This window comes from Amblyomma americanum, chromosome 2, assembly GCF_052857255.1.
Source record: "Amblyomma americanum isolate KBUSLIRL-KWMA chromosome 2, ASM5285725v1, whole genome shotgun sequence".
Lineage (NCBI taxonomy): Eukaryota > Metazoa > Arthropoda > Arachnida > Ixodida > Ixodidae > Amblyomma > Amblyomma americanum.
The window spans coordinates 23,909,230-23,936,731 of record NC_135498.1 but is presented as its reverse complement, the minus strand read 5'-3'; the positions used below and the strand labels follow the sequence as shown (position 1 = coordinate 23,936,731).

Here is a 27,502-nt window from a genome sequence, read left to right as displayed (position 1 = left end):
CTGCATCTGTTCGATTTTAATTTGTACAGTGGCCTCCCTTCTGTGACAAACATGGATGAGACCTTATTCGTCGGTGCAGCCCGCCACCTCCCCAAATTTGTGACGAGTTGAGCATATCAGCCAGATAGCTGAATAGACGTGTCCAAGGTATAAGGATGCATACAAGCATCCAGGCATTCATAGTGCTCATGGATTGAGAAAAATACAAATGAGGAAGAGTTTTCATGGAAACCCTGGATACGAGCACTGGGCAAAGAGTATTTGTGCTGATAGCTGTACTCTCATGAAACTATTATTACTTTTGAGGAGCCTGTAGTGTCTAATACATGTCACATGCATGGTTGCCTGCTGTTTACCACTGCTTTGCTCAGCTCTGATAACGTGCACTGACAGACCTACTGACTTGTGCTCTTGGGTCACATCAACTTGAGACAGTGGAGCGCACTGATAAGATTCGGGAGGTGAAAAGTTATTTGGATTTAATTTATTTTTTTACGTTGCGTCTATGGGGAGCTTAACAATAGTCTGAACTTTTCAGCTTACCATGGAGTTCATTTCAACTGATTTTAGCTGAAGGAGAGTATACTGCACCTTAATTGTACTGGCGAGTTAGGTCAACTTGCGTGAGGGCATGGTGTCCACTGTACATTGGTCATATGCACTCCAACACTTAATGCACAGAGTGTCCACATGAAGTCACCAGTTACTCTTTTTAAACTGTCTGGGGAGTAGAACAGTGCCTGCATTATGAGCTAAATTAATCGAGGATGTAGATCTTTCTTGTCAGCAGCCAGTGTTTCCATGTGGTGCCAGCGTCATCCTTCAGTTGGCCGATTATTCATGTCATGCTTTCTTTGAGTCCACTGGGTACTGACGTGCATAGGGAAACAATAGATGTGTTATGTGTCAGTATAGGGGTCTGCATTTGGCACCTTTGAACTTTTCTGGCCGTTGTGCATTAATTTGGAAGCAGGGGGGCACATTATGTTGTGTACCAGTTTGGTTCTGTTTTGCCACAATGCATTCTGAGAACTTATTCTTGTCAAGTGTAATGCTGTTGAAGGTCAGCAGCTACTCCTTGGAAATTGAAAAAGCCTAAGTTGGTGAGTGCATGTGTGCTGATGGTCCATCCAATCAGTGCCTATGGTGTTGAGAGCCAGTGGGTGAGGGCTAATTAAACTTGCAGAGTCGGCACAACTCAAGGGCTGTATGGCGTTGAGTGGGTTGTATCACAGCAAGTGGTGCACGGTGTTTTCCAGAAATTTTCAAGCCACTCCCAGTATGACTAGGAAGCAGCTGCTAAGCCGTGTTTTGGGGCTCCTTTTGAAATCCTCATCCTTTTGTAGCCTTAGTGCATTGAAAACGTGATGAGCTCAACAGGAGCATTACTACATGGGTCAGTGGCGATTCTGCTCGTGCATTCTATGTGGCTTTACAACATTCGAAATGCACTGTGGGCCCTAAAAATTACTGAATGTAGCACATGGGAGGAGATTAGTTTGTTTCTTGCAGTCATGTGGCAGGCCAGACTGGACACTTAAAAGCGGCCGCTTTTGTCAAGTGTTGCGTGTTTCCTGTGCATGTTGCTTGTTTGCTTCAGGAGCGATTCCAGGATATTTGTAGGGGGGTGGTGTTGGTGGCATAAAATAATATTTTTGGCCAGTAGCTTTGTGGCATTGGTCCTCGTAAAGATCGAGGCGAGCCACAACTGAATGCACCAATTGACACATTTGAGTCACACGTTTACAAATAAAATCACAATGGGATTGAATTAAGAAAGCACCTCGCCTTTTCTTGGCACTGTCACCAGTTTGCTTACACAAGCCGTAACATCACTTCTTTGTATTTGCTTGTTGCGGCTTGCTTCGTTTTGCGGCATTATCAGTTGAAAGGCGATTCGATGTGTTATCCTTGGTGAATCCTCTGAATTTTTCCTGGGAGCCCTGCAGCACATGGGTTGAATGTGCCTGTGTACACAGTTGTTTCTTTACGATGTAGAAGGCAAATTTTTGTTTTTGGCTTTTCTATGAACTTCGATAATGCGCTTTTCAGGAGGTGCTGACAAGTAGGGAATTGTTTGTATGTTAGCTAGGCGAATGAGGTAACAGAGTTTGCAAACCCTGCTGTGACTGAGAGGCGACAGGCGAGACTTGCCACCACACTGTATTATATAATATATGTACAGATGACTGTGCTTTTCATGTTTGATACTGTGTGGAGCAGAAATCATTCCCTGAGGAAAGTTTCACTTGTTAGCCCGTAACAGCACAGTGCCTTCAGAAAGCGATGGGAAAGTTAATTGTGTAGGCATAAAAAAAATGTTTTTTTTTTTTTTTGAGCATTGATTGTGTAGAGGTCTATCTCTGGCATAAATCAGTGTCCACTGAGTTTGCTGTCAGCTTTCTCGCTGAGTGGATGGCTAAAATCCTTGGAGTCATTTTTTTAAAACACTGATATGCTGCTTATATGCACAGGGAAGCTTATTGCTTGGATTTCAGTTTAGATGGCTTTCCTTTCTTCTTTGGAACAAAGAGGGCTATGATTTAATAATAATAATAATAATAATAATAATAATAATAATAATAATAATAATAATAATAATAATAATAATAATTGGTTGTTGGGGAAGCGAAATGGCACAGTATCTGCCTCAATTCAGCGGACACCCGAACCGCGCCGTGCTGTAAGGGAAGGGATAAAGCAGGGACTGAGAAAAGAAAGGAAGAAAGAGGTGCCGTAGTGGAGGGCTCCGGAATAATTTCGACCACCTGGGGATCTTTAACGTGCACTGACATCACACAGCACAAGGGTGCCTTTGTGTTTCGCCTCCATCGAAATGCAGCCGCCGTGGTAGGGTTCGAACCCAGGTACTCTGGATCAGTAGCCTAGCGCCCTGACCACTGAGCCACCGTGGCATGTCAAGGCCACGATTTAGTGCCTGCATTTTTGCACGCACGTATTTGCTGCCTATTGCTGCATTTTCCACTCCTGAGGCTGAATGCTTTTGGAAAGCTTGAAAAAAAAAGGGGGCTGTCTTGAACAAGTGCCGCGATGTAGTGTTCATTTTAGGAAAGCATACAAAGGAAGATTCGGATGGCTGCCATGAAGTGCAGTTGAAGTGATTACAAATTTGTCATGCTGACTACACTTTAGTGCCTTATAATGAAGCCAAAGGGCCGTCACAATTTCTTTGTTATAGCCACTGATTCGTTATAACGGTACACAACTTTGTTAGAAACTGTCACATGCCACCAGACTTGCCTAACTGTGTGTATAACAGGGACAGCAGAGTCGGCGTTCAGTGTACTGCCGATGTGCATTGCGGGAGTATTCAACACTCGCACGGAGCGCCTGCCACGTGTGCTGAATATACCTACACCAATCGAATATATCAGCCTTGCCAATGAGCCCGCTTTTTCCGCAGCGTGTATTGGCTTCAGATCCTAAAGAACAAGTCTTCTAAGGAATAATGTCGTAGCGGACAAGGAGGGCCTATTAAGAAAAATTTTTTTCGTTTGCCAGGTGCTGAAGTCGATACACGTCACTGTAAAATAGAGCGCACAGCATCGATTTCTTCATGAGTACCTGTTTTGGTTGGCTTCACTGCATAGCTCATGAGAACACAGGTGACAGCACTTCTCGTGGAGAATCTTGCGGCAAATCTGTACAGCAGGCTGAAGACATTGATGATGGCCGCCTTCTGGTCAATGAAACTGTTTTACGCTTTTGTTTTCTGCCGCTTGATTCTATGAAGCAAGTGGGACCTCGATACCATCAAGCACAATTAGTTGTCTGCCAAGCAGCTCTAACCATGCGACCATGCTGTGACAATGGAAACAAACTGCACATGGAAGCAGAGAAGCAGAGCGCTCTTGTTGTGGGCCATGTGCAGTAAGGAGGTTTGAGAGCGGGGAACTGCAAACTGCCACATCGAACCAGTACGGAAGCGTTCGGCACTACAAATTGACGTATTCTGCTTGAAATGGCCAGTGTGGTTAATGAAGGTTCGTCATATCCTGTTATAGGATAATTTGGCTTCGCAAATACGAGACATCAAGTACTACCTCGATGGAAAGAAACGCGAACAACCTGGCGCCGACACGCTCCACTGTTTCAATTTCTTTTCACCGCGCTTTTACTTTGGTGATAGCAAAAAGACCCTAGACTCGTCCATGATACATTCCAGGACGACTCTAACGTCTTTTTCGTACCACCCAGGTAAAAGCGCGATGAAAATAAATTCCAACAGCGGGGTGTGTTGGCGCCGGGTTGTTCGCATTTCTTTCCATCGAGGTAGTACATGGGCTACTATAGGAGTTTCCAAGGGGAATTGCTATTACTTCATTATACCAATTATTTAATTATAAATTAGGTTTTATGCCAGTGCTCGGTTTGGCATTAAAGCTCACCAGCAGAAGAAAATTTATATACCTTGAAAAATTCAGTGCAGATTGCCGAACAGCGGTGACTAGCATACACAACACACAGGTGGGCTGTTTCGATGACATGTGACAAGGGAATCAGTGTGCGCTGATATCTAGTCAGTGGATAGGGAGTCTGTGTTCATTTATGCAATGAATGATAGATGGGAGCAGGGAACATGGTTGTTGAAACATGAACATCAACGGGCAGACGGAGCCCTGTGAACAGCTCATTGAACAGTGTTCCAGCAACATTGACTGGGCTTCATTTTGGCAGCTGCAATTATCAGCCAATGGTGAGGACAGTTGCCCAGTTGCTTGCTTAAATTTTGGCCTGCTGTTGGAGGCTTATTGTGATGTAGGTATATGTGAGGCCACTTATCTGTCTCGTTGAGTAAAGTGACCATGCATGTGGTAAATTTTGTTTTATTGAGTAACTTGAGAAAAGCTTTTCAAAAACTAAGTTCTCAAGCGTTCCAGTCACAGATTCATCATGCATGGTGCAGTGACACCGGAGAATGGTTGGAAGGATTGTTCATTTATTTTTGTAACAATTGGGAACACACAATGAACTGAGCTGCTGCAGAGCTACACAGAGAATGCTCAACAAGGTAGGTGTAACGCACACAGTGTTTATCATGTTGATTTTGTCGTTTTGTACCAAGCATATAAGACACCTGTTTGTTCTTGACACGACAGAAACTTTGGCACTGACAGGTACTGGGAAACGGGCGATCTTCAGGTGGTACGCATGCCTTGATGTTATTTTGTGAGTTGAACGCAAGCAAAGGCTTGCTGGGTCTAAACCATGCACATGCTTGCGCAGTAATGTTGCTACGCTGTAATGCCACTAAGGATGAATTCTAAGTGAGGGTGAGTGAATGGGGCTTACTGCACTGCTAGCAGGACATGCTGTTTTTTGGCATCTTTGCCCCTAGCATCATCACATTCAGTGTTCAACCGCATTTGTAAAAACTGAATAATTGTAAAAATTACATGCTTTATCAAGGGGAACCCCAATGTGTAAAAATTTCTATCCTCCAAACTTGAAAGAGAAAAACAACTGATTTCTTTTCTCCACCTAATTTTGCACAACTTTCAAAATGCCATCTCAGACTGTGTAATATGTGACTCTTACTGTTATAGAAATTTTTAGCGACTGAATTTCTGCTTTCTAGAGACTGACCTGTGTTACATAGACTTATTTTCCTGTCTGCATTAATTCTTCTGAGAATGATGGAAAATTTTTTACGCATGCGGTTTCATTTGTGAAGGAGGCTTGATGTGGGCTCATGTGGAAAACTTATTGCCAGCTATTTAAAAAGGATTGAATGCCGTTCCCGAGAAATATTGCAATCTTTGTTCTGTACGCATACTTTTTGTAGTCTGATTGGAGGTAGGGAATAACAGGCAACAACTGTGTTTCAGGTATTGAGATGCTATGCATAAATGCTAACAGTATCTGTTTTATTTGGCTACCAGCATTTTCTGGTAGCATAACTAAAGGGATGAAATGTAGTAACTTAATTAGAACGGACTATGTACAGAGCCTTGGCTCTTCTCTTTGCTGTGTGTGTTCACGTGACAAAAAACAAGAAAAATGTGATTACATAGTAAGGACAAAAGGAGAAACTGTGACAAATAATAATAATGATAATAAATAATAATAATAAATATTTATTGCCATAGAGTGAATATTAGAGTGCCTTTAACCTAATATTAGCTCAAGAAAGAATATTTATTCTTTTCTTGCCTAGTCTTATATCTCTTAACCAAAATTCCTGGCTTTGGGCTGCTATGAAACAAGCATGGAAACTAATTAAGCAAGAAAAAAAGCTTCTTTCACATTTGGCTGTACTGCGGTTCAGTTTAATTTTCTTTTGAGTTCATTTGGTCTTCCTTTATACACAAATATACTTTCCTGTGGTTTTCTCTTCTGGTTCTTCTCTCACAAAGGCATCGGCTTGTGAGACCGGTGTAATTTTTTAAAAGAAACTGAAGTTGAAGTCGTAATGTCTGTTTTGCCTTTCACTTTTCTGTAAATGCTCCTGAACTCTGCTGTGCGTACCCACCTGGCTGTACTACAACAAGTAACACAGATTACTCACTGCCTGTGTGATGGATAGACTGATGAATGGAGAAATACTGCGTGCGTGTACGTGTGGGCAGGTGGTGACATCTGTTGTGTGACGATGGCATATGTTGTCACGTGGTCTGGAAGGAGAGTGGGCCAGCCTAGCTGCCCAGAGAGCTGAAGTCGGCCTTGAAGGTCCGGCTGTCAATGGCGTACTTGTTGTCGGCCTGGCATTCGTAGTTGCCCGAGTCCATTTGCCTTGCTGGGTCAATCTCGAGCTTGCTTTTGATGCGGTCCCCTTCCAGCTGCCACTCAGATATTTGCAATATGGACTGCATGGTAGAGAAACATTGGGGAGTGGCGAAAGTGTCAAAAGCAAGTGCGGAAAGCAGTTCATGATCGGTCAGCTTTATCAGTTGAACGAGTTCTCGGCGGTGTATTTTGAACCCTGTGGAGCATCTGAACCAGGCATGAATAATGTCTTAAATTTCTAGTATGTGTTTAGAGGCATTATAATGAAGAAGATTGCCGCTAGAAATAGCTGCGGGCACCGTCACGAATAAATAAATGAATAAAATATACGATTCTTTGAGGTGCAACCTCTGTTTGCAGCATCGTAATATTTCATTGCTGCATGCATATTATGGCACCTTGCTAATACAGGAAAAAATTTAGCATGTCAAACTGGAATGATTTATAGGATGGGGAAATGTTCGGTGGTCTCTAAACCACATGAGGCAATGAGTTTGAATGCATTGCCACTTGTTGACATTATGGTAACTTGGGAAGAGAAGACATTTGGCCAAACGGCGCACTCATTTTATGCAACATGATGGTAAGGCTGGCTAGTAATTTTTATGTTGTGTACGCAAAGCTGATAGAGATAATATATCGCTGGCAAATAATTCAGTTACACTGTAGTATTGAGGAAGTTGACCGGGCAGAGGCTTTAGAGGGTTGCTGACTAAAATGCTTTGTGTGGATGTACAGCTTATGAAATGCTTTACGTAAACATGAGAAATCTCTTACTAGTCATTTTTTAAAGAGAAAATTGTAATATACGATCAGTGGCATGTACTTTTGAAATTATTAACCATAGCAAAATATTTTTCAACAATATAAATCTGGCTTTTCAAGGCAATGGCTCATCCACTATTAGCATTGAGTTGCTGCTGTACTTTACAGGAGCAAAGCGGGTCTTAAAGAGGCAGCATTGAGTAAATGGGGCTGCTCTTTAATTGTTGTTGCCGTTTGTTTGGTGTAGAATTTTTTTTGTTGCACTCAGGGCTTCGCTGATTGCTGTGTAATGAGATACTAGCACACACATTTTTGGTGGACAAGGAGTGTTTGCCATGTCATATATGTGAATGACCAGAAGAAGTTCCAGCACAAGTCTATATTAGCACTTTCTGTACGGCGCACCAGTTTACACACTTCATCAATGAAGCCCATAATGTGTTGAGTTCGGCTAGTGTAACGTGTTTGCATGCAGTAAGGCGGGATATTTCGCTTTTGATTTTGAAACTAATTTTGCACAGTGACAACATTTGCATGTGACAAGATGCACATTTGGCTTGGCAAAGTGGTGCATCTACCTGCATGTACGGGTGGGCGAATATCTCGATGCCGTCCTTGTACCAGGTGATGCGCGGCCGAGGCACGCCGCGCGCCACGCAGATGAACACGATCTTGTGGCCCAGGAAGAACTCGTAGTCGAAATGCGACGCCTTCTCGATCTGGGCACCCTGCGTGTTCGCATGATGCGCTCTCATGAGAATCGTCTTCGCTTCGGAAAGCCGCCGCCTGGCGACAGGCGGTTCCAGTGGCTCAGATTGAAAAGTCACAGACAATCAACACGATTCATGCATCAGAGTGTGCGTTAGCTTCAGTGTTCCCTCTGACGGTGGCGCGATCTAATCCACCAATCACCGTTTGACACGCTTTACCCCTCTCCATTCTCCCGATCCAATCCAGCAATCGCAGCTTGCCACGTCATACCCCCTCGCCACTCTCCTCACCCCTCGCCTCCACTTGGTGACGGCGGTTTCCCTCTCGCTGCCTGTCGCCTGCCAGTGACTCGCCCTCTCTCTCCGTCTTTCCATTTTCGTCCCTGCCCTCTCTCTTTGGCCATTCCCCTTTCTCCACTTCGCCTCCTCTCCCCCGAGGCCTCTTACGCCACCGCCAACGCCGGACACTTTCTGTGTGTTTTGAAAATTAAAGAGAAGGTGAAATGGTTTTTTGGGAATTTGAGGTTATTCAAGAATTCGAATCTATGAAGCTCCTAGGTAAAGCATGCAAAGTAGTTTTGCGCTAGCATTTAACACGGTGACGTTAGAACCGTTAAAGCCTTAAAGCCGTTACGATGTTCAGGCTTCTCCTCACTGCGCCGAACGTGTGCAGGAAAACTTGTGGTGACGTCATTGTTGCCGAAATTTCAGATGTCCGCTCCCATCGTCTACATGCTTCGTGAGCTTCACCTTCAACGGCATTCGATTTCTTCTTCGAAACAACCGCTTCTTCGCTGGACACCTTGCGCCGTCGTGCGTGACGTCATCACTGCGGCCTCTGCCTTTCGCTGTGCACTGCAGAGAAGCCTGAACGCCTACGGCGCTTTAGTCGGCGATTACGTCAGCATTTCAAATGCTAGCGGAAAAAGAGTTCGCGTGCTCGTTTAAACTTATCGAATTCTGAAAACCTCTTCACTTGCCCTTTTTGTGACTTTCTCGAACACTGTGTGCCCTCGTGCACGACGCATACAACGCATACAACGAACCTCAAAGGGCTTTGGTGACGAAAGTTGTAGCCGCTGCGGTACGGTATTTACACTGCAGACAGAACGCAGGGTGAGGCAGAGGGATGCCTCTCAATTCCTGCGCCACGGTCTTAGCTACAGGGAACAGTCTCAAGGGAGGGTTGATAGGACGCGCACGTACCGCGTTTGGTCAGTCGGAACTTCGGACTCGTGAAGTGAGGCAGGCGGACGGAGTGACAAAATCCTCCGACAGGACAACGAAGTCGCGGCCGTCCACAGAGACGAGAGCGCGGAGTCTTAGCACGAATTAAGAGACCTCGGTGGTCCTTCGACGGGAGAAGACGGTCGTACGTGCCGGGGAGGGTAGAGGGGGAGAGCACTAGGAGGGAGAGGGAGCGAAAGGCCGGGACCTAATCAGCCCGTTGTGTGCGCAGTTCGCCAGCATGATACGTGCTTTTCCCTCATACGTGCGACCGCACGCGAGACCCTTTGTCCTCCCTTCCTTCCCTGAAAAAGTTTCCTCGTTTCCCGCAAAGCAGCCGGCTGTCACGCGCTCCCGTTTTCCCGAAGGGGAACCGGCCTGCCCGGGGATCGGCTTTCAGCTTTCGTTGCCCATTATCTGCTTCGACTTCCCGGCCGGCTTTCGGTTTCTTATTGCCTACTACTCGTCGCGCTTCGTTTGTTTGTTTCGTTTTTCATCATGGCGGTATACTTGCCGGAACTTCTTGTCGCAATCTTTGCCACGGGAGTTTTCCAGTTCCCTAATTTTTGTTCGCTTTGCTTCCTTAGCCTTTTCTTTTGCCACCCCCGCCTGTCGTGTTTTATGTTTGTCGTCATCTGTAGACGTTCTTTCTTGGCGTCTCTTCGCCGTCCGCAAACGGCCCCGCCCATTATTCTAGCTGGCATAATACCGAACCTCCCCCCCCCCCCCCCCTCTCCCCGAAAAAAAAAGGGCTGGCGGCTGTTTTACGCCCTTCGGCAACCTCGGTGTATGTCTCGCACAATATACCGACGCGCGCGTGGTGTTCACCCCGCTTCTTCCCGCGCGCCTGTAGCCGCTTAGGCGCCGAGTTGCTCGCTATCTCTTAGTTCCTCTCCGTGTCTCTTCTCTCGTCTTTTATTTGCTGAGACCGCTTCTCATCCTTCTTCCAGTTCGTTGGTCCGTTTTACGCCGGGAGTTTAAAGGCTCGTCCCATTATTTTCGAACTTGGCCTCTTTTTTTTTATAGCGGTGGCTGTGTAAAGGACTGCCTCCTCAGCAAAACGGCACCGCCATCGCAGTGTGTCGTCAGGGTTCTCTAATGCTGCCAGTTACGAAACTAAGGATCAAAATTCGGCCATAAACAATGGCCAGTTTCCGGTGGTATAAGAGATGGTGGCGCCGCCTATGAGCTGGCCAGTCAGCTATTGGTGGTGGACTGCAGCTTTCGTTTTACAGCTATATACGTGCCTTGGGCAGCGCCGACCAGTTCGTCTGAATGCCGTAGGTGGCGCGACAGTCTGCTAACTTCTGGGTTCATTCGGGGCTAGGTTTAGGGTTAATGGTTTATAGTTTATGGTCCCAAAGCGACTCAGGCTATGAGGGACCCCGTAGTGAAGGCCTCCGGAAATTTCGGCCACCTGGGGTTCTTTAATGTTCACTAACATCGCACAGTACACGGGTCTCTAGAATTCCGCCTCCATCGAAATTCCACCGCCGCGGCCGGGATCGCACCCGCGTCTTTCGGGCCAGCAGCCGAGCACCATAACCACCGCGGCGGGCCAAAAAACAGACCGAGTGGCGTATACTCCGGAAAGAGTGCGAAGTTTGAAGCGGCAACAGTAGAATAAATGTAACGAAGAAGATAGCGCGTGTGTAACGTGTGGTAAATCCGCAGAAGCGATTGAACACATTTTACTAAAATGTGGCAGTATCCATTCACATGGTTACACAGACGCTGCCACTATCCCCTGAGGCCGTAGAGTTTAGCTAAAACAAAGGTAATGGGAACGAATCTATGGTAGAGGTTGGCAAAAAGGGATTGGGAGATTGGTGGCTTTCAAAGCAGGGCAGTGACGTAAGGTTACAAGTTTTTTTTTAAATTGGGTCTAGCGTAAAAGCCAGCAGAATCTGCATTTAAAGAAAATCGGCAAATTTCTAGGTAATGCCGTTAAGTTTGACAGATTGGTTATAGAATTATATATATATAACAAGGAAATACCGAGCATGATGTAGCCTTCCACCACCCCTTTTGAAAGGGAACGCTCCTACCATCCACCCATGTCTATCCATCTGATGTTTTGGATCTCTCGGAGCGCCAGTTTTTGAGACATAGTCCCCGTGGAGCATCGTCCAAGAGCTGTCATGACCACAAACTTTCGCCACTGAGGTCAGGTGGGCTATGGAGCGGGCGCTGTCGAAGCAGCGCCATCTGTAGTCGTGTGAGCGAAACGCACCGTCTGGCGTGTGCTCCGGAAAGAATGCGCAGTTACCCGCGGAAAGAATGAGCGGCAACAATAAACTTCACAAATCGACTCTTAAATATTGCACACACGTCGGAGCTGGAACTGAAATCGATGACAACGCAATCGATGACTCTGAGCTTGCCAGTCGTCCGTGGTTTTGGCGGCTTTTCATTCGTTTGCGAATGCCAAGGTCCTTAATCTTTATCATCTTTTTCTTTCTGCCCCCCCCCCCCCCTCCAACCTTGCTTTCCAACTGTTTCGTTGTGGTATTTCCGAGCGTGCCACTGGACTCGGCAAATGGAACGGTGCGCCCATTAGCGATCCCAGCGTACGGACTGTGTTTTTTGTGTTTTTGCATGGTTTGCTTTGAGCCGTGACGTTTGTTGTCTATTTTTATTTTGTCGTTCTTGTTGTCGTTTCCGTCCGGATTCGGAAAGCGAGGCTTTCGGCAAAAGTAAGGGTACAAATTGACATTCTTGGGGTTAGGCGGCGGGGAGGCACCGGCTGTGTTCGGACAACAAATTAAGGTCGGAAACGATCATTTCTTTCACGTCGACGAATCTTTCCTTTGCTTTTTAATTTCTTTCCTGCCAGCTGTTGCTGCTCTCAGTGCAGTGCGCTTGCACCCAGAGGATCTGTCGACGCGGGAAAGTTGTTCGAGCGTGGCGGTCGCCTGTGCTCGCCAACCCGTATATAAGTCCCCTTTTTTATTTTCTAACCATCGATATTTGTGCCTGTTAGTTCGGCTAGACGGCGCCGCTGAGCGAGGTGCGACGTTTTGCCGATTTTTTTTTTTTTGGGGGGGGGGGGGGGGGCGGGGAGGGCCGTGGGGTTGGGGGGGAAGTGTTGGTTAGTGGACTTTGACGTGGCGAACCAGATTTGCGATTCGTGAGGGCACGGAGAGTTCCGGATTAGTTTCTAATAATAATAATTGGTTTTTGGTGAAAGGAAATGGCGCAGTATCTGTCTCATATATCGTTGGACACCTGAACCACACCGTAAGGGAAGGGATAAAGGAGGGAGTGAAAGAAGAAAGGAAGAGAGAGGTGCCGTAGTGGAGGGCTCCGGAATAATTTCGACCACCTGGGGATCTTTAACGTGCACTGACATCGCACAGCACACGGGCGCCTTAGCGTTTTTATGGAGGCAAAACGCTAAGGCGTCCAACAGAATTTCTGAGACTAAAGGGATGCTTGCGCGATTTGCGACGTGTGCATACCGATAACTGCTGCCTGATATTACGAGGAAGCAAAGACACGTTTTCGGGTAAACCTTTCCGTATTTTTCCCGGCGCTCTTTTGCCGCACCATTTGAGAGTCGCGAGTACATGGCTCACGTGACTGAATTCGTCGCTTTGATTAATCCGAAACTAGAAGGTGGTGCATAGTCTGCTGCTGATTTAACGAAACAGAACTGCTCAGTACTGGATCGCGCTACAACGTACACACGTACAGTCGGGGACAGAAGTCTCCGAACCTCGTCTACCAGTGTGGTTTCCAGTCACCGGCTAATGGTAGAGCTATCTGCTTCCGTTGAGGAACACGTGGTCCACAGACTTTTGTCTCCGACTGTACGCAGAAAGGCGAACTTGCAGCGTCTAATCGGTAGCTAATGGCACAGATTTGAGGCGCGACCAAGTGGTAACGTACAGATATTAGCCGCGCAGTATGTACCAGCGTTGAGTTTCGGTAATGGTATACGTTTAAGAACAGGCTGTTTCCTGGCTGTTAAACACTGGCGACGGAAAGGTCATTCACTGTACACGGCGGGTGTGAACGTCACCGGACCGAGCGACGGGTGTTTCCGGCCTCGTGTCACTCGTGGTGCAGAATACGAACCGACACCCGAATCGGTATTGTGGACGAGGAAATCGCGTATCCGGAGATATTGGTTTGCACTTGGTTTGACAGGGAGCAATCCTGGCCTGAACCTTGGGATTAAAAGATGTAAGGCGGTTATAGAACTATAAATATAAAATATAAAATTGTAAAAAAATTTGTTGTCTCCTTCTGGGTACGTTGACGTTTGCCCGGTAGCAAAAGACGCATTTATCGCCAATAAAATAGGATTTGAGAATCTTCCCGCCAAGCGAGTCAAACTCGTGACGTTTTTACAAAAAAAAAAAAAAAGCTACAGGTTGTCACCAAGTCAATGGCTGTATAACGTAGCCTCTGAGATCCGCTCTAAGGCAAAAAGAAAACAACAAAAAACGCACCCATATTAGTTTGCGAAGTCTGCCGGAGACGGCGGCACCTGCATTTCGTGTCTTGGTCTTTGCTAGCATATGAAAGCCCCGTTTTGGGTGAGAGAGGTCTCTCAGTGGTGCAAAATATACTGAACCCATCAGTTGCGCTCATTGCTGCTTATGACACTCTACCACACACAAACAGAGAGCACGCGGCGACTAATCGCTGCTGACTGGCAACTTAACTGGTGAAAAATGTGCGAAGAAAAAGTTTTTTAAATTTTTTTCAGAGCGCCGAGTTACAACCTCGTTTGGAAGCTGGTGCCATTAGTCTTGTACCTGCCTGTTCCCCGACCGTCGCGTCGTTTTCATAATGGTGCCTTGCCGAATGTTGTGAACAAACGGGAACAAAACAACACTGCAAAAGGAATGTAGATGTTAGGAGAAAGGAAGGGGGGGGGGGGGGGGGGTTCGAAGGAATGGTGCTTGCGGCGTTTAGCTTGGGGCTGGCGACCCACGTACGTGCAGGGATCCGGACTACGTCCTCAGGTATATAGCGTCGGAGGCCGGAATAGTGCACCCCAGGGCACGCACATAGGGAGAGGAAAAAAATAGACTCGATCTCGTCGTCTCGGGGTTTCGCGGGAGGTATTTAGCGACGCCCGATTGGCTTCGCGCGCATGTACGTATATAACGCGTCGTGTAGCAATACTACGCCCAACCTTTCCCCTGACACCTCCTTTTCCGTCTGTCCTTGTCTCTGTACACCCTTTATTTTATAGTTCCTCGCATCGGCGTCAGCCGAACCTGGCCCTCCATATATACGTCGATTGCCTCTCGAGGGGTGGGGGGGAAGAGTGGGGTGGGAGGGGGCGTGACCCTTACGGCAGAAAGAGAACGGAACAGAGAGCGCATATTTTGTTTACCGTTATTTTCTACCCTTTCCCCTCCTCCTCCTCATCCATTGGGTTCCGTGAAAGATGGTTCCTGCCGAGCTGCGACATCTGGGCGTAGTGTTTTACGGGAACGATCGTATACTTAGCCTCGCCTCTGCCGCTTGTTTTCGGTTTCTGGGTTTTTCTGTAATTCCTTTCCTACAGGGATGCCTAAACGTCTCTCGTATTTTTCTTTTTGTATTTTTTTTATATCCCGGGCACCGAAGCGGCCGTAACAAAAAAAAAAAAGGTGCCGTTTTTTCTGCGCGCAGCACCGCCACCATGGCGTACGGTCCTAATGAGACAGTTCGCTTCTGTTTGCTTCGTCGTCCTCGTTTCACTGGTGTTTCGGTCCTCCCTCCCTTTTATTTTTATTTTTCTCTCTGGGTACCGCTTTTCTTTGTTTATTATTTATTCTTTTCTGGAGTGGCCGCGGGCTGCTCTTTGGAGAGCCGGACCCGCGCGCCCGGCGCGATGACAGCGGCGGAGGAGGCGCATATAGCTCTGTGCCTCGGGGTATCAGCGCGGAAAACTGAAGCCGGGACGTCGTAATTCCGGCCACTTTCGGTGAATCCGGGTTTCATGATTTTTCTCCCTCCTCTGTGTTGCCGCTGCCGCTCGCAAATGTTAAAAGGCTCGCTTTCTCTCTCTCTCTCTTTTTTATCTTTCGTTTTTTAACAACTTCTCTTTCACGCATGCACGTTTTTCTCCGGGGTCTGAGTGAACGCGCTTCGGGGTGTACTCTGTGTCACATTTTATTTCAGTGCTCGTGTGTTCTTCTGCATCAGCGAACGAAAGCACGGGACCGAGGTGGACAGGCAGGACGACCCTATTATGTCCTTATTTCTCCGCCCGAGATTTTCGTTCGTTATATATGCGGATCTTCCTTGTTATATATCCTTTTTTTTAGGAAGCGCTATGTTTTATCGCTGGTTTTCTGTTTTTACTGACGCCTAACCGTGACGTGTTTGTTTACCTTTTCGAAGAGCAAGTCCTGGTATTAAAGTTTTTTCGGTGAGCTCAGTGCCTTTCGACAGTTTCGGGGCGGCGCTGGTGACAGGGACGCCCTTATTGTGGAACTCTGTGCTTTGTGTTGTTCTGACATTCAGGAGCTCGTACTCGACCGAGCCGTTGGGAAACATTACGCGGCTAATAGGGGAATATTACTCATTAGCCCCCACTCCAGCGCGGCCGTACGGCTACAGAGGAAAGCGGCACAGTTTTCAGAGAAACTTCGTAGTTGAAAAAAAATTCGCTCTGGGATCCCCCCCCCCCCCCCCCCCCCTAGACATTTAACCAATCATGTGGTTAGTTTAGCTTAATGCTGATGTCTAGCGATAACGCGAGCTTATCTTTCTTTCTCTTCATGCTTCATGTTGTGGTTTCGTTTCGGCTCGCATTTTGTGTGTGTATGTGTGTGTGTGTGTGTGTGTGTGTGTGTGTGTGTGGTGGGGGGGGGTGGTGGGGGCTACATTCATGGTGGGTGCACAGCGCAACAAAGGCGGGACAAAGGCAAGACAAGCGCTGACTAGCAACTGAGTGAACGAAAAGTGGTAATATGTAGTGAACGTAAACAATAAAATATAAAACAACAGTAAAAACAAGAAAAGGGGGTAAACAACCTATGCCATGTGCAAGTCCAGATATTGAATTTTTTTGTCGCTTAATGTCGCAGAAGGATTGCTGATGCAGTTAGTTTTCTCCTAGATTATGAATGTGATATGCTTCCATGATTTCTCAGGTCACCTTGTTCTTATGATAGAACAGCACTGCTGTCTCCTTGTACAGCGGTTCTTATGCTGCATCAGCAATCCTTCTGTGACATTAAGTGACAAGGAAATTCAATGTCTGGACTTGCACATGGCATAGGTTGTTTACCCCCTTTTGTCGCTTTTTTTCTGTTGTTTTATATTTTATCGTTTACGTTCACTATATAGTACCAGTTTTCGTTCTTCAATAAACTCAGTTGCTAGTCAGCGCTTGTCTTGCCTTTGTTCCGCCTTTGTTGGGCTTTTCACCCACCATGAATGCTTACCAACTCGCCCAAATCTCAGCTTTACTCAAGGGGGGGCCTAGGCAGTAAAGCCTCGACAAGGCTGCGTGTCGACTGGTTTCTTTGGTTAGACAATGTCGACACTAAGAATTCCAGTGAGTTGAAAACGCTGATCGCGTAACGACTGCGACCGGGTCATTTAAACCAGGAAGATAGGAGACACTCAGGGAAGAGAGGACTGTCACTTGCTCACACTCATGCTGTGCATCTTAGCGTGTTCGCGCATTGTCCCCAAATCCCTGTCGTTCTATCCCAGCAATCCCTCTTATTAGCTCGGCAGATCGATTGTGTGCGTGATTGAATTGAATCCGTGTTTTTCCTCGCATTTCTCTCCATGCACTGAGGCCTTTTCGAGTGTATACATTCGAACCCGTTATAAGAAACGGAACGGTTATAACGGAATGAATTAATGGGTATAACGAAAGAACGACGATTCCCGTTGGAAGCTTGGCCAACACTGGCTATAATGAAGCTACGGCTATAGCGAACTAATCGCAAGACCCCTTCAGATTCGTTATAACGAGGTTCAACTGTATATGGTGTTGATTTCACGATACTGTCATATTAAACATTTGGCGCAACTCGATTGCTTAATAGGCGGCTTGTTACGGGACGTCTTCACGAAAACCACTACTAAGGAACCCTCGCTGCGTTTTTATGGAGGAAAAACGCTAAGCCGCCCGTGTGCTGTGCGATATCAGTGCACGTTTAAGATCCCTCGGTGGTCGAAATTATTCCGGAGCCCTCCACTAGGGCACCTCTCTCTTCCTTTCTTCACTCCCTCCTTTATCCCTTCCCTTACGGCGCGGTTCAGGTGTCCGCCGATATGTGAGCCAGGTACTGCGCCATTTCCTTTCAGCCAAACCAATTATTATAATTATTAAGCCTCGCTCGCATGTGGCTTCCGTGTTTTTGACGCCCGAAACGTCTTCGCTCGACACATGGACAGAGTGGGCGCAGCGAGAAGTACTGCATCCTCACGTTTGGGTTGTCGTAGTACTCCTTTCGCTTGGGGTGCGTGTAGAAGATGTACCTCGCCGAGCCGGAGGAGCGCATGCGGCCGCGGCCCCGCTTGCCTCCGCGGCCTTTGGCGCCCTGCGCCTCGGACAGCAGCAGCGTCAGCGCCACCGCCAGGGCCAGCCAGCACGCCAGGAGCCGCGACGACATGGCTTCTGTCTTCTCCCTTGCCCCCCTCTGCTGCTGCCGCTCCTACTGGTGGCGAGTGGTGCAGTGCAAGGGCTGCACTCCGCCGCCGAACCGCCTGCGTCATTAGGGAGTTTTAGTTACACGTACGTACCGAGTTCACGTACGCAGACGTGAGAAGTCTACACAGCATACGCGCATGTCGCTTCAAACCCTTTTAGTTGCACGTACCCGACAGACGCTGCGCGGTTTTTCCTAGCGCCATCTACTGAGAGATGCAGACACTGCTGAAGCCACTCTAAGACAAGACGAGTCAACGCGAAGCCAGTCGAACTGCGTCGGAGCGTTGCTTCGTTAGGCTTAACAGCTGCGAAATCGCCTTTATATCTGAAAAAACAAAAGCTATTTGTCGCTTGAAACGTTATGCGAGGGTAAGAATGGACAAATCGAAGGCGAATACAACAGTTTAGAACAAGACATCGCGTCGAGGGATTAGCGACGAAGCTGTTATCGCTGTGAAGCGGCGGGCAGGGCGCCGCCATGTTTGTCGACGCTACGTACGCAAGCAACGCAAAGACCGCAACGTAAAAATCCGAATCTCACGTACGCACGTGACACTCGCGCATACCCTTTGCGATGTGCGCATGCGCACTGGTCACCTGTGAAGGCTCTACGTACGTGAAATCAAAACTCTCTATTGTCGGAACAGCAATCGCACTGCGGCACCTGCGACGACGCGCTTCCAGCATCAGGTGTTCTTCTTTGGCAAGAGATGGCGCTCATGCTAGCGGTGTTAAACGTCAACTGGACAGTTTTAAGGGATTAAGAGGGCAGACCGGGCTCGTCCACGAGATTCGGCTTCTAGAAACGGTCAACCACTCCCATTTCCCTTTTTGGTCCCCCTTTTTTTTGCTTACCTAAACAGGGTGTCTACCTTGTTTGATAAATTAATTGAATCGCTCATTGCTCGAAAGATTGTGCCGGTGCCTGAGTTAACCATGCCCAAGTGCAGCCTGGACAAAATTGTTACGTGCAGATAACCTCGATCAATCCTTTTACAGGATTGTAACGTGATGTAATCCCTGCGTCTTCTTCGACTGAGGGAGTGTGAAAAATCAGCTATTTTTATTTTTAATGCCAACATTTCGCCATTTGAGCTGATTGAGGGGAGATTCCGTGACAGAGAGCTGCGACTTGCCGGATTCAACTCGCACCGGAACGTGGTGCGATTCAAACGGCGGGGTAAATTTTTGTTTATTTATTTCTTGCTGAAAATCGCACTGCTCATGAACACCAGGACGCGGGTGAACTTGGCTGTGTTCGTTCCTTTTCTTTTTCTTTTTTAACGTGCGCTCACAATATCTACAAGAATACCGTAGCGGGAATTGTCAGTAGCTGAGAACTCCTCTGACACTTTTTTCTTCGGATGCAACTCAAGAACGCAGCGGCAGATGCCCTGTAAAGGAGGCCCTCCAGCCAATGACGTCGACCGATCTGCATGACGCCGCGGTCAATCCGGTTTAGCAATGGCTATTCCCCATCCATCTTCCGGTTCCTGCGATTTCACACTAGCAGATCCAAGAGGATCGGCCAAGGGGCAGAATCGGTCGACGCCATTGACTGGAGTTGGCTGGAGGGGCTCCTTTGAGGGCCATTTGGCGCTTCGTTCTTGAGTTGTATCATACACATCAATTTCTCCTCTTTAAAAAGAATATACAGTCTTCACTTTTTGATTGCACTCATTGTCATCGACTCTTTTCGTAGACATGCGTGTACTTCTCGCAGAAGCATCGCCTGTTTATTTCTCGTAAGCGGTCATAACAGGTATACCTCATCTCTTCCGTTTTAGTGAAGGACTAGCTTAGGGCCCGTGTTACTTACCCTGTAGTTTCGCCGCTTCCTTTCTTTTTGTTTATTTTTCGCTAGAACGCTTCTAGAGGTTGTGCTACATCTTCAGATAAATGCCACAGAGCTGCCAGTTTGTCTATTCAAGCCGGCATCATCTTCAACGGATAAAGATAAGCCCCCACCCGTAGAACATTGGCGGTTGCCGCTCGCTTTGAGCGGTGCACAGCGCGCGACCAATCCTCGTCTCTGTGTCGCTGCGCCACTCGGATGAAGATTGATAGCCCGAATCGGGCCAACGCTTCGCGCAATTATTTTCAATTCCTCTTCGATCCGAGGGGGTTCTCAGTCTCACTAATGGAGATTTCTCTCTCGCGCGGCGTTTTACGTTTGCGGCTCGATCTCTTATTGGACCGCGTCGATACTTTCTTCTCCTGCGCCGGCCTTGTTTTGACAGCACTTGAGAGTTCCGTCTCTATAACACTTAGGCGGTGCCGGCGTTCAGCCGAAGGCTCTGCGCTTTGAGCGAGAGAGAAAAAAAAGCGAACGAAAGGGATGAAAGAGGGGAAGAGTGAATGGGAGGAAGGCTTTGTTCTTGACTGAGTCGGCCGCGATATGTGCATTTTTATTTCTTTTTTACCTTTTCTCTTTTTTTTTAGCAAAGTGATTGGATAGCTGAGTTGTTGGGTGAAACGTGGCTGCGTATTTTCTTAGAATCGCTGCGTCGCTTTCCGAATCGTGCGAGCTTCCCTGAAGAACACGCACACGCACCATTTGTTGTTCCCGAGCGTGCGCAAGCCTGTGCAAAAGAGATTTGTGGGAGGCGACGAACAGCTTTTTTCTTTTTTTTTCTTCTGCCAGACTGGAAATTCGGCTGTCGCCTCTACGTCTCATATAATACAACGCTATGTTTATACTTTTCGCTTGCACCTAGGCGTCAGGCTTTCCGTGTGATGGCTACTGACATATCTTTGGATTTCTACTGGATTGGTTCGCATAGCGAAGGATGCGTAACCTGCGCGACAGCAAATATGTTCGGGAGCAGTTGTGACGGTGAAAGTTTCCAGCTTTGCGTCTGTATGCTTTCAAATACGGCAAGTTAGTTTCCAAGTTTTCAAACTATTACTGGCGTGACGCGGCTCAGGCTTACAGCGCTAGAACACTTCTATTCTGGTAGTTTGCTTTTTAAGCGACTGGTGTTATCGCGGTCTTTCTCTCCCTTCTAGCACGAAGGCGTTGTTTTTTCCAGGTACAGTGGGAAAGAGGAATTAGTGGAGAAGTGTCGTCCTTGAAGCTGGACAGACGATAAGGCCATTTAGAAAGGAAGAGAGGGCGGACAAAGAGTGGCGAAGATTAGGACTAAGGAAACGCAAGATATGTCGGTGGAGAAAACGGGAGATTTGACTGTTGAGACAACCACTGATTCTAAATTGCTTAACTGTTCTTCAAAAGACCGCATTGCGAATTCCCGGCGGGGGGGGGGGGGGGGCGGGGGGGGGGCGCACCGTTCCTAACGAGACGAGCATGCATACAAAAAAGCAACGTCGTCCTACTCCGCTGCGATGTGAAAGGCACCATGGACGCCATGCTCCGTGGTTTCCCTTGTGGGCTAGGGACTAAATTGAGAACGCTGTTTCTTCGTTACTGGGCGGTTCAGCTTAAGCTGAGAAATGCGTGCGTTCCTGTCTTTGTGTGGCGCTTTTGAGCAGGTGGGCGGGTGTGGATGCAGTTCGGTTGAACAGGTTTTTTTGCCCCTGTAAAGGGTGCACCGCGCATCGCACATGTGCTTGTCGGTGAAGCCTGTGGTGCGCACGTTTCCAGGAGGATTTCTAAAAGCACCTTGCCGGTGTCTCTAAGTAAGACAACTTGCTCACACCGGGGGAAAAAAAAAAGCGTGCGTAGGAAGCGTCCTGACGACGCGACTGCAAACTCGTCGAAGTACTTTAATAAGGGCGCCATTGTAGCGAACAGTTTACTGGAAGTCGTTCAGCGGCGGCGCAGTTTAGCAACTCAGTAACAGGTTGTGCAAAGTGCAGGTTCGTTTTTCTGAAGATGCTCTTGACGCTGATCATACGCCCATGAAAGTTTTAACGCTTTGTTTTGGGTTTTAACGCTTTGGTTTGGGGCGTGTAATCGGAAGAAATAGCTACCGGCAAGGAGGGCGCGACCAACGAACCAGAATATATGCAGTGCGTCCGAGGCATTGCGTCAAAACGTCGTCGAGAAGTTGGTGGCAAGGCGTAAAGTTCACGCTGAGTTATGAAGGGGAAATCGTAGTCTTGGAGCGTGACCGTGTCTTGCTGACTTCTGGGGATAGCATAGTTGACCGTTGGTGGCAAGTTGCTTTACAAAACTTGGCAAGGCGGTAGCTCGGTAAGGTAGTAGGTGTGTGTGTGTGTGTGTGTGTGTGTGTGTGTGTGTGTGTGTGTGTGTGTGTGTGTGTGTGTGTGTGTGTGTGTGTGTGTGTGTGTGTGTGTGTGTGTGTGTGTGTGTGTGTGTGTGTGTGTGTGTGTGTGTGTGTGTGTGTGTGTGTGTGTGTGTGTGTCGAAGACAGCACACTGTGCCACAAAAAGGAAAAAAGAAAAGAAGTGAAGCAAAACGCGACATTAATACGTGAAGGGTGGGCAATAAAGAATCCTTTTGTCATTTCGGAACGATCGTTTTTGTCACGCTAGATTGAATCGACCCCTTAAGACGACGGCGGTTAAATAACCCCCATCCAGAAGCGCTTCGCATTCGTAGTTACCGAAACGCCCCCTCCTTCCGAAAAGGGGGATTTTTTATTTGTCTTTTTCCTCGGCGATCAGCGTTAGCTCAATGCGTCTCGTGTAATTGAAATTCTTTCGTCCTTTGTTAAGGCGCTGACTCTTTATGCAATGCGCAGTTATGCAGCGGCGGCGTTTGGGCGCAGTAGCATCTGTTGAAAGCAGGGAAACCTGAAAGCGGACAATACCGGACGAACGTCGGGATTGCTTGGATTTCACTCCCTTTGTTTTTTTGTTTGTTTGTATTTTTGTCGAGCTCTGCGGATGGGAGCCTGGGGAACGGTGGGATATTAAGAAAATAAAGGGGAAGAGGCGAGAGAGATGGAGGAGCCTTTGTATCGCGCTGCCCTTGAGCGCCAAAGCAGCGCACTGCTCAAGACTGTTCAGTACTTTGCAGCATCCCAGGCATTGCGTGCTTCCGACCCGCTTTGTGTTTCTGAATGCGCGTTGTCGAGTTTCCTACTTTTTTTTTTCTTCGCTGATTGGTTGTTGTTTTCCTTCGACGCTTAACTCTCTCGCTTGTCAGCTGCACACGCGGTTTGTTGCACGGCTTGAAAGTTTTATCCTCGCTGCGCGAAACACAAGAGCAGGCTTGTTTTCATAACGCCTCTCTATACATACCCCCCGGCGCCCGGGGGCTTTCGTTGACGCCTCGACCCCTCTTCTTGTGCTGCTGGCTTAGGCGCTTGGGACACGCTTCGTGTTCTTTGTTCTTTGATCTGTGAAACTGTTGGTGTTGCGTACTGTGCACGCAAATTGAGGGCAGAGGATGTCGAAAGAAAACGACCCTGTCCGTGGCCCTCTCCTCTGTCATTCTCTGTTTCTTCCTCCGCGGTTTTTTTTTTACCCTTCCTGTATTGATTGAAGTGAGATCGAAGGGCCGTGTGCCCGACACCGTGAAGGGCTCTGACGCTTATGTGGTGAGTTGTGGCAACTGCGACCTTCCGAGCACGGAAAGAGGCGCTTTATCTGACCCTGGGTTTTACTTGGTCAAGCGGTCATTGCGTCTGGAAGCCCGCCGCCGTAGGCGCCAATTTCGAGTGCTTTGGTTTCCAGCAAAGAGGCTTCGGTTTCTTTTTTTTTTCCCGTTATTCGATGCGCCTTGGCCGCGCTGTGCTGTTCTCAGTTTGCCGTTCTCTGACCCACCAGCTCGTTTCGTTGTCCGCAGGCCCCGTGAAGGCGCCTGAAGGTAGGGTCGATGGTATAGGCTTGTGTAGACGCACTGCGGGGAAGTTAATCGGTGCTTTGTTGAGGTAACAGGGTTGATTCCATGTAAAGGAAAACGAAGAAGTTTGCAGTGGAGGCAAGCCATATATATTACGAATTTTTCTAGTATATGATGGCCCCGTCTGGCGCAAGACTCGGCTTATTGAAGATCAAAAGGAGGTGTGCCTTTATACTGTAGTGGAAGTAGCCTGGCGGCGCAGCGCTGGCTGATACTGACGATGAAGGTGGTGTTGATGACGATGGAAATTGTGGTGGTGCGGGTGATGATGATAATCTGGCTACTACGAGCTTTCTGCTGCTTACTCCTTTTTTTTTTTGGTTGGAGTGGCCAACAAAGGTGCATTCTTTCCCGTCGTAACACAAAGGGTCTCGCGCCGCTCAAGTTGCTAGCAGGTATCGCAGGAAAAATGGATAACACGCGATTGTTGCACCGAAGTCGAGTTCTCTGTTGTTTAGAATTAAAAAAAAAGGGGGGGGGGGGAAGGGCTGTCGGACGTCCGGCTTCACTGTTCTCTCGCTTTTAGCACTGCGGTGTCACTTCCTTATCATTATGCTTCATATCGCTCCGCATCGTCAGGGGGCGTCTCCACGAAGTAACTGAGTGCATGGTGAAACACTTTTGTTATCAGAACGGGTCGGGCGTAGAAATGGGACGGCAGGTAAATTTTTCGCCGTGTAGGATTACGGGGCCCTGAGGCATGACGTAGGCATAAGAGCAGCGCCGTACACAGGTACCCTGCCTAGCGATCTTCATGGCAGGTCTCATGGTCACCGTACGCATGAAATGGCGACCCTTTTCGACCCTTTAATAGCAAATGGGTCGTGGGACCTGTTGCTTAATGAGTTGCATTAACTTTATCAACTTGCAAATCGCCATCACAGCGACCCCGTTACGCAGCTTTAGCCCTTAAAGGCAGACGCGAAAACGTAGCATCACGTGAACGCCCTTTCGATTCTTTTCATCGCTTCTCTACTGACCTTGCGTTCGTTTATTAATAATAATAATAATAATAATAATAATAATAATAATAATAATAATAATAATAATAATAATAATTGGTTTTGGGGGAAGTAAATGGCGCAGTATCTGTCTCAAATATCGTTGGACACCTGAACCGCGCCGTTAGGGAAGGGATAAAGGAGGGAGCGAAAGAAGAAAGGATGAAAGAGGTGCCGTAGTGGAGGGCTCCGGAATAATTTCGACCACCTGGGGATCTTTAACGTGCACTGACATCGCACAGCACACGGTTGCCTTGGCGTTTTGCCTCCAGAAAAACGCAGCCGCAGCGGTCGGCTTCGAACCCGGGAACTCCGGATCAGTAGCCGAGCCCCCTAACCACTGAACCACCGCGGCGGGTGTTCGTTTAACCGCAGCTTCGTTTGCGTGGAATTTCAATGGCTGCACTCGGAAGCTATAGGTCACTCTCCTGATGTCTTGAGGTTTTTTTTTTTCTTCTTTTCTCTCTCATTTCATCGTACGGGTCGGGCGCACAGACGCTGCGACTCGCTTATCCCTGGCCAGCGCGGTGCACTGACTGCTGATAGGGGTCCCTCCTGACTCCTGATAGAGTCTATACCACGTCAGGGAAGCTCTGCGCGAGAGAGCGGACCCGAGCTGTCATTTCGGTGGCTGCGTAATTGCGGCCGGGCCGTCAGCTCGAATCCTTGCGGCCGGCCCGGTATATAGTATCTCTCCCGCTCGTTCCCCGTCCTCGGCCCCGTCTTTATCTCCGATATATAGACTTGCGCGGGGAGAAGAAGAACTCCTTTCGCAACCTGCCTGTCAGCCCGGGCGGCGCAGAGGGGGCAAACGATATTTGGCGTCCGCCTCGGCTGCCACCCCCACAGCAGCGGGGCTGGCTCTTGGCGTTCCCTCCTCTTCCCCCATCCTCTTCCTAGTCGTGGTCGTCTCCCCGCCCCCTTCAGAGCAGTTCGCAGTGTTCGATCGCCCCCGTGAGTCTTCTCCGGGGCACACACGCACACAAACGCATACACACCCGCTCGCTGCATTGATCGCGGGCTGCCCATTGGCCCGCCGGCGCTCGAAGCGCCGGACGAGGCCGCCGCCGCCGTTTCGCGGGCCGATTTTTGCCGGCAATTATCGCGTGTCTTCTCTCTTGTCTCTGCCCCGCCTTCGTTTTTTCCTTTCTCTCCCTTTCTTTTTCTTTTTTTGGTGGCGGCATCCCGGTTACCTTTCCCGGTACCTCGCTGTGTCTGGTCATCCCGCCGCCTCGGCCGAAACGACCGCCGGTCACGGCCAGCTTCGACAGAAGAGGTTATTGTAACGGCTGTTAAAACAAATAGTGAGGACCCCAGGAAAGATTGGCTGCCGAATTTCGACACATTGCCGCACTGAAGGTTGCCGGCGTGACGAACCGCCCTCTTTTTTTTTTTTGAGTTGGGGGCGGTGGGGTCAGATGGCTTCAGCCCCTGTTTCGGCCTCATACCTTTTTCTTAACTCTTCGCGCGCAATTTTGTGCCAGCGCTAACACGTCGCACTGGTAGTTTATCTATCTCAGCCTCTGGAGCGTGAGCGGTGCTTGTGTCAGTGTCCGGGCAGCAGTTCCTCGTAAAATTAGTCGAATTGGAATGGTCGAGGAAGGTCCGACAAAATTACACGGCTGTTCGTGCGATCGCAATATCCCGCGAAGTGTATACCTTATTCTGGTTTTTCAGCAGCTTCTTTCCCCTCGGCTATATGCCGTTAAACATGAGAAGAGCAGCGTTTGCAAGAGCTGTACACAAGAAACTGTCACACCATGTACATTTACTCCAATGTTGCCGCCGCCTTTATCTACAAGTACAAAGTTGCAAATGGAAATGAGCCGACAAAGTACACGTACAGCAGACTTGTCTTTCGCAACGACGCCGAAAACATTGCGCAAAGCTCCGAGTGTGTGCAGTGAGGAGGCAGTCATAGAAAAGCTAAAGAGCTGGGGATGTTTCGCAATTGCTGGCGAGCTCGTGCTTGATTATTGCGCCCGGCTTCGTTGCTGGGAGCGCAGTTAGTCTCTGCCAAGATCGTTACTGCGCTCTACGGTTCTTTTTTTTTGTACTAATTGATGGTTGTGCTCCTTCTTCTCTTGACTTCCCTTAATTGGTCAACGTGCATTGCGGCTTTAATAAGACTTGCGGCGCGGCTGTGAACGTTAATCTTGGTGCTAGATCGTTTGCGCGCCTCTTTAATCGAATATGCCGCGCTTCTCGGACCCCACAGTCGTTAGTTTTGCAGTCGACGTTAAGCTTGAAAGCTAGAGAGAGAAAAAAAAAATTGCGCTCACACACCTTGGCGCCCGCCGGTCTTTTTTGTGCCAGTTTTTGGCGGATACTAATCGTCGCTCAGCCCATGGCCCGATACCGCCTTTCTGAAACTGCTAATTGTTGTCGCTGATTAAAATCGCCTCTCCGAAACTGCTAATTAAAATCGAGCTCGCACGTGCTCTGGCAAGCATTCGCTTCTTGTCGCCTCCGAGCGACTTTGATCCTAGGAGCGCCGTCTGACTTGCTCGCCAATCTTCCTGCTCTTTCTCGGCGTGCCCCTTTTGTTAATAATAATAATAATAATAATAATAATAATAATAATAATAATAATAATAATAATAATAATAATAATAATAATTGGTTTTTGGGGAAAGGAAATGGCGCAGTATGCCTCATA

At 48.1% G+C, this 27,502-nt stretch overlaps 2 protein-coding genes across 4 annotated transcripts in view; one reads left to right on the top strand and one right to left on the bottom strand.

Moving 5' to 3' along the window:
• Plod (procollagen lysyl hydroxylase) overlaps nucleotides 1-27,502 on the top strand; it is a 127,324-nt gene that overhangs the window by 27,160 nt on the left and 72,662 nt on the right. The gene's annotated exons all lie outside the window — the stretch shown is intronic.
• The window catches only part of LOC144120776 (immunoglobulin domain-containing protein oig-4-like), a 41,750-nt gene continuing 19,080 nt past the window's right edge, over nucleotides 4,833-27,502 (bottom strand). Inside the window, exons 2-4 of the mRNA XM_077653477.1 lie at nucleotides 17,846-18,125; nucleotides 8,091-8,240; nucleotides 4,833-6,827 (exon numbers count right to left, since the gene is read on the bottom strand). Coding sequence (XP_077509603.1) covers nucleotides 6,657-6,827; nucleotides 8,091-8,240; nucleotides 17,846-18,031 — 507 coding nt within the window. The 5' untranslated portion in view covers nucleotides 18,032-18,125 and the 3' untranslated portion in view covers nucleotides 4,833-6,656. The remainder of the gene's footprint in view (nucleotides 6,828-8,090; nucleotides 8,241-17,845; nucleotides 18,126-27,502) is intronic.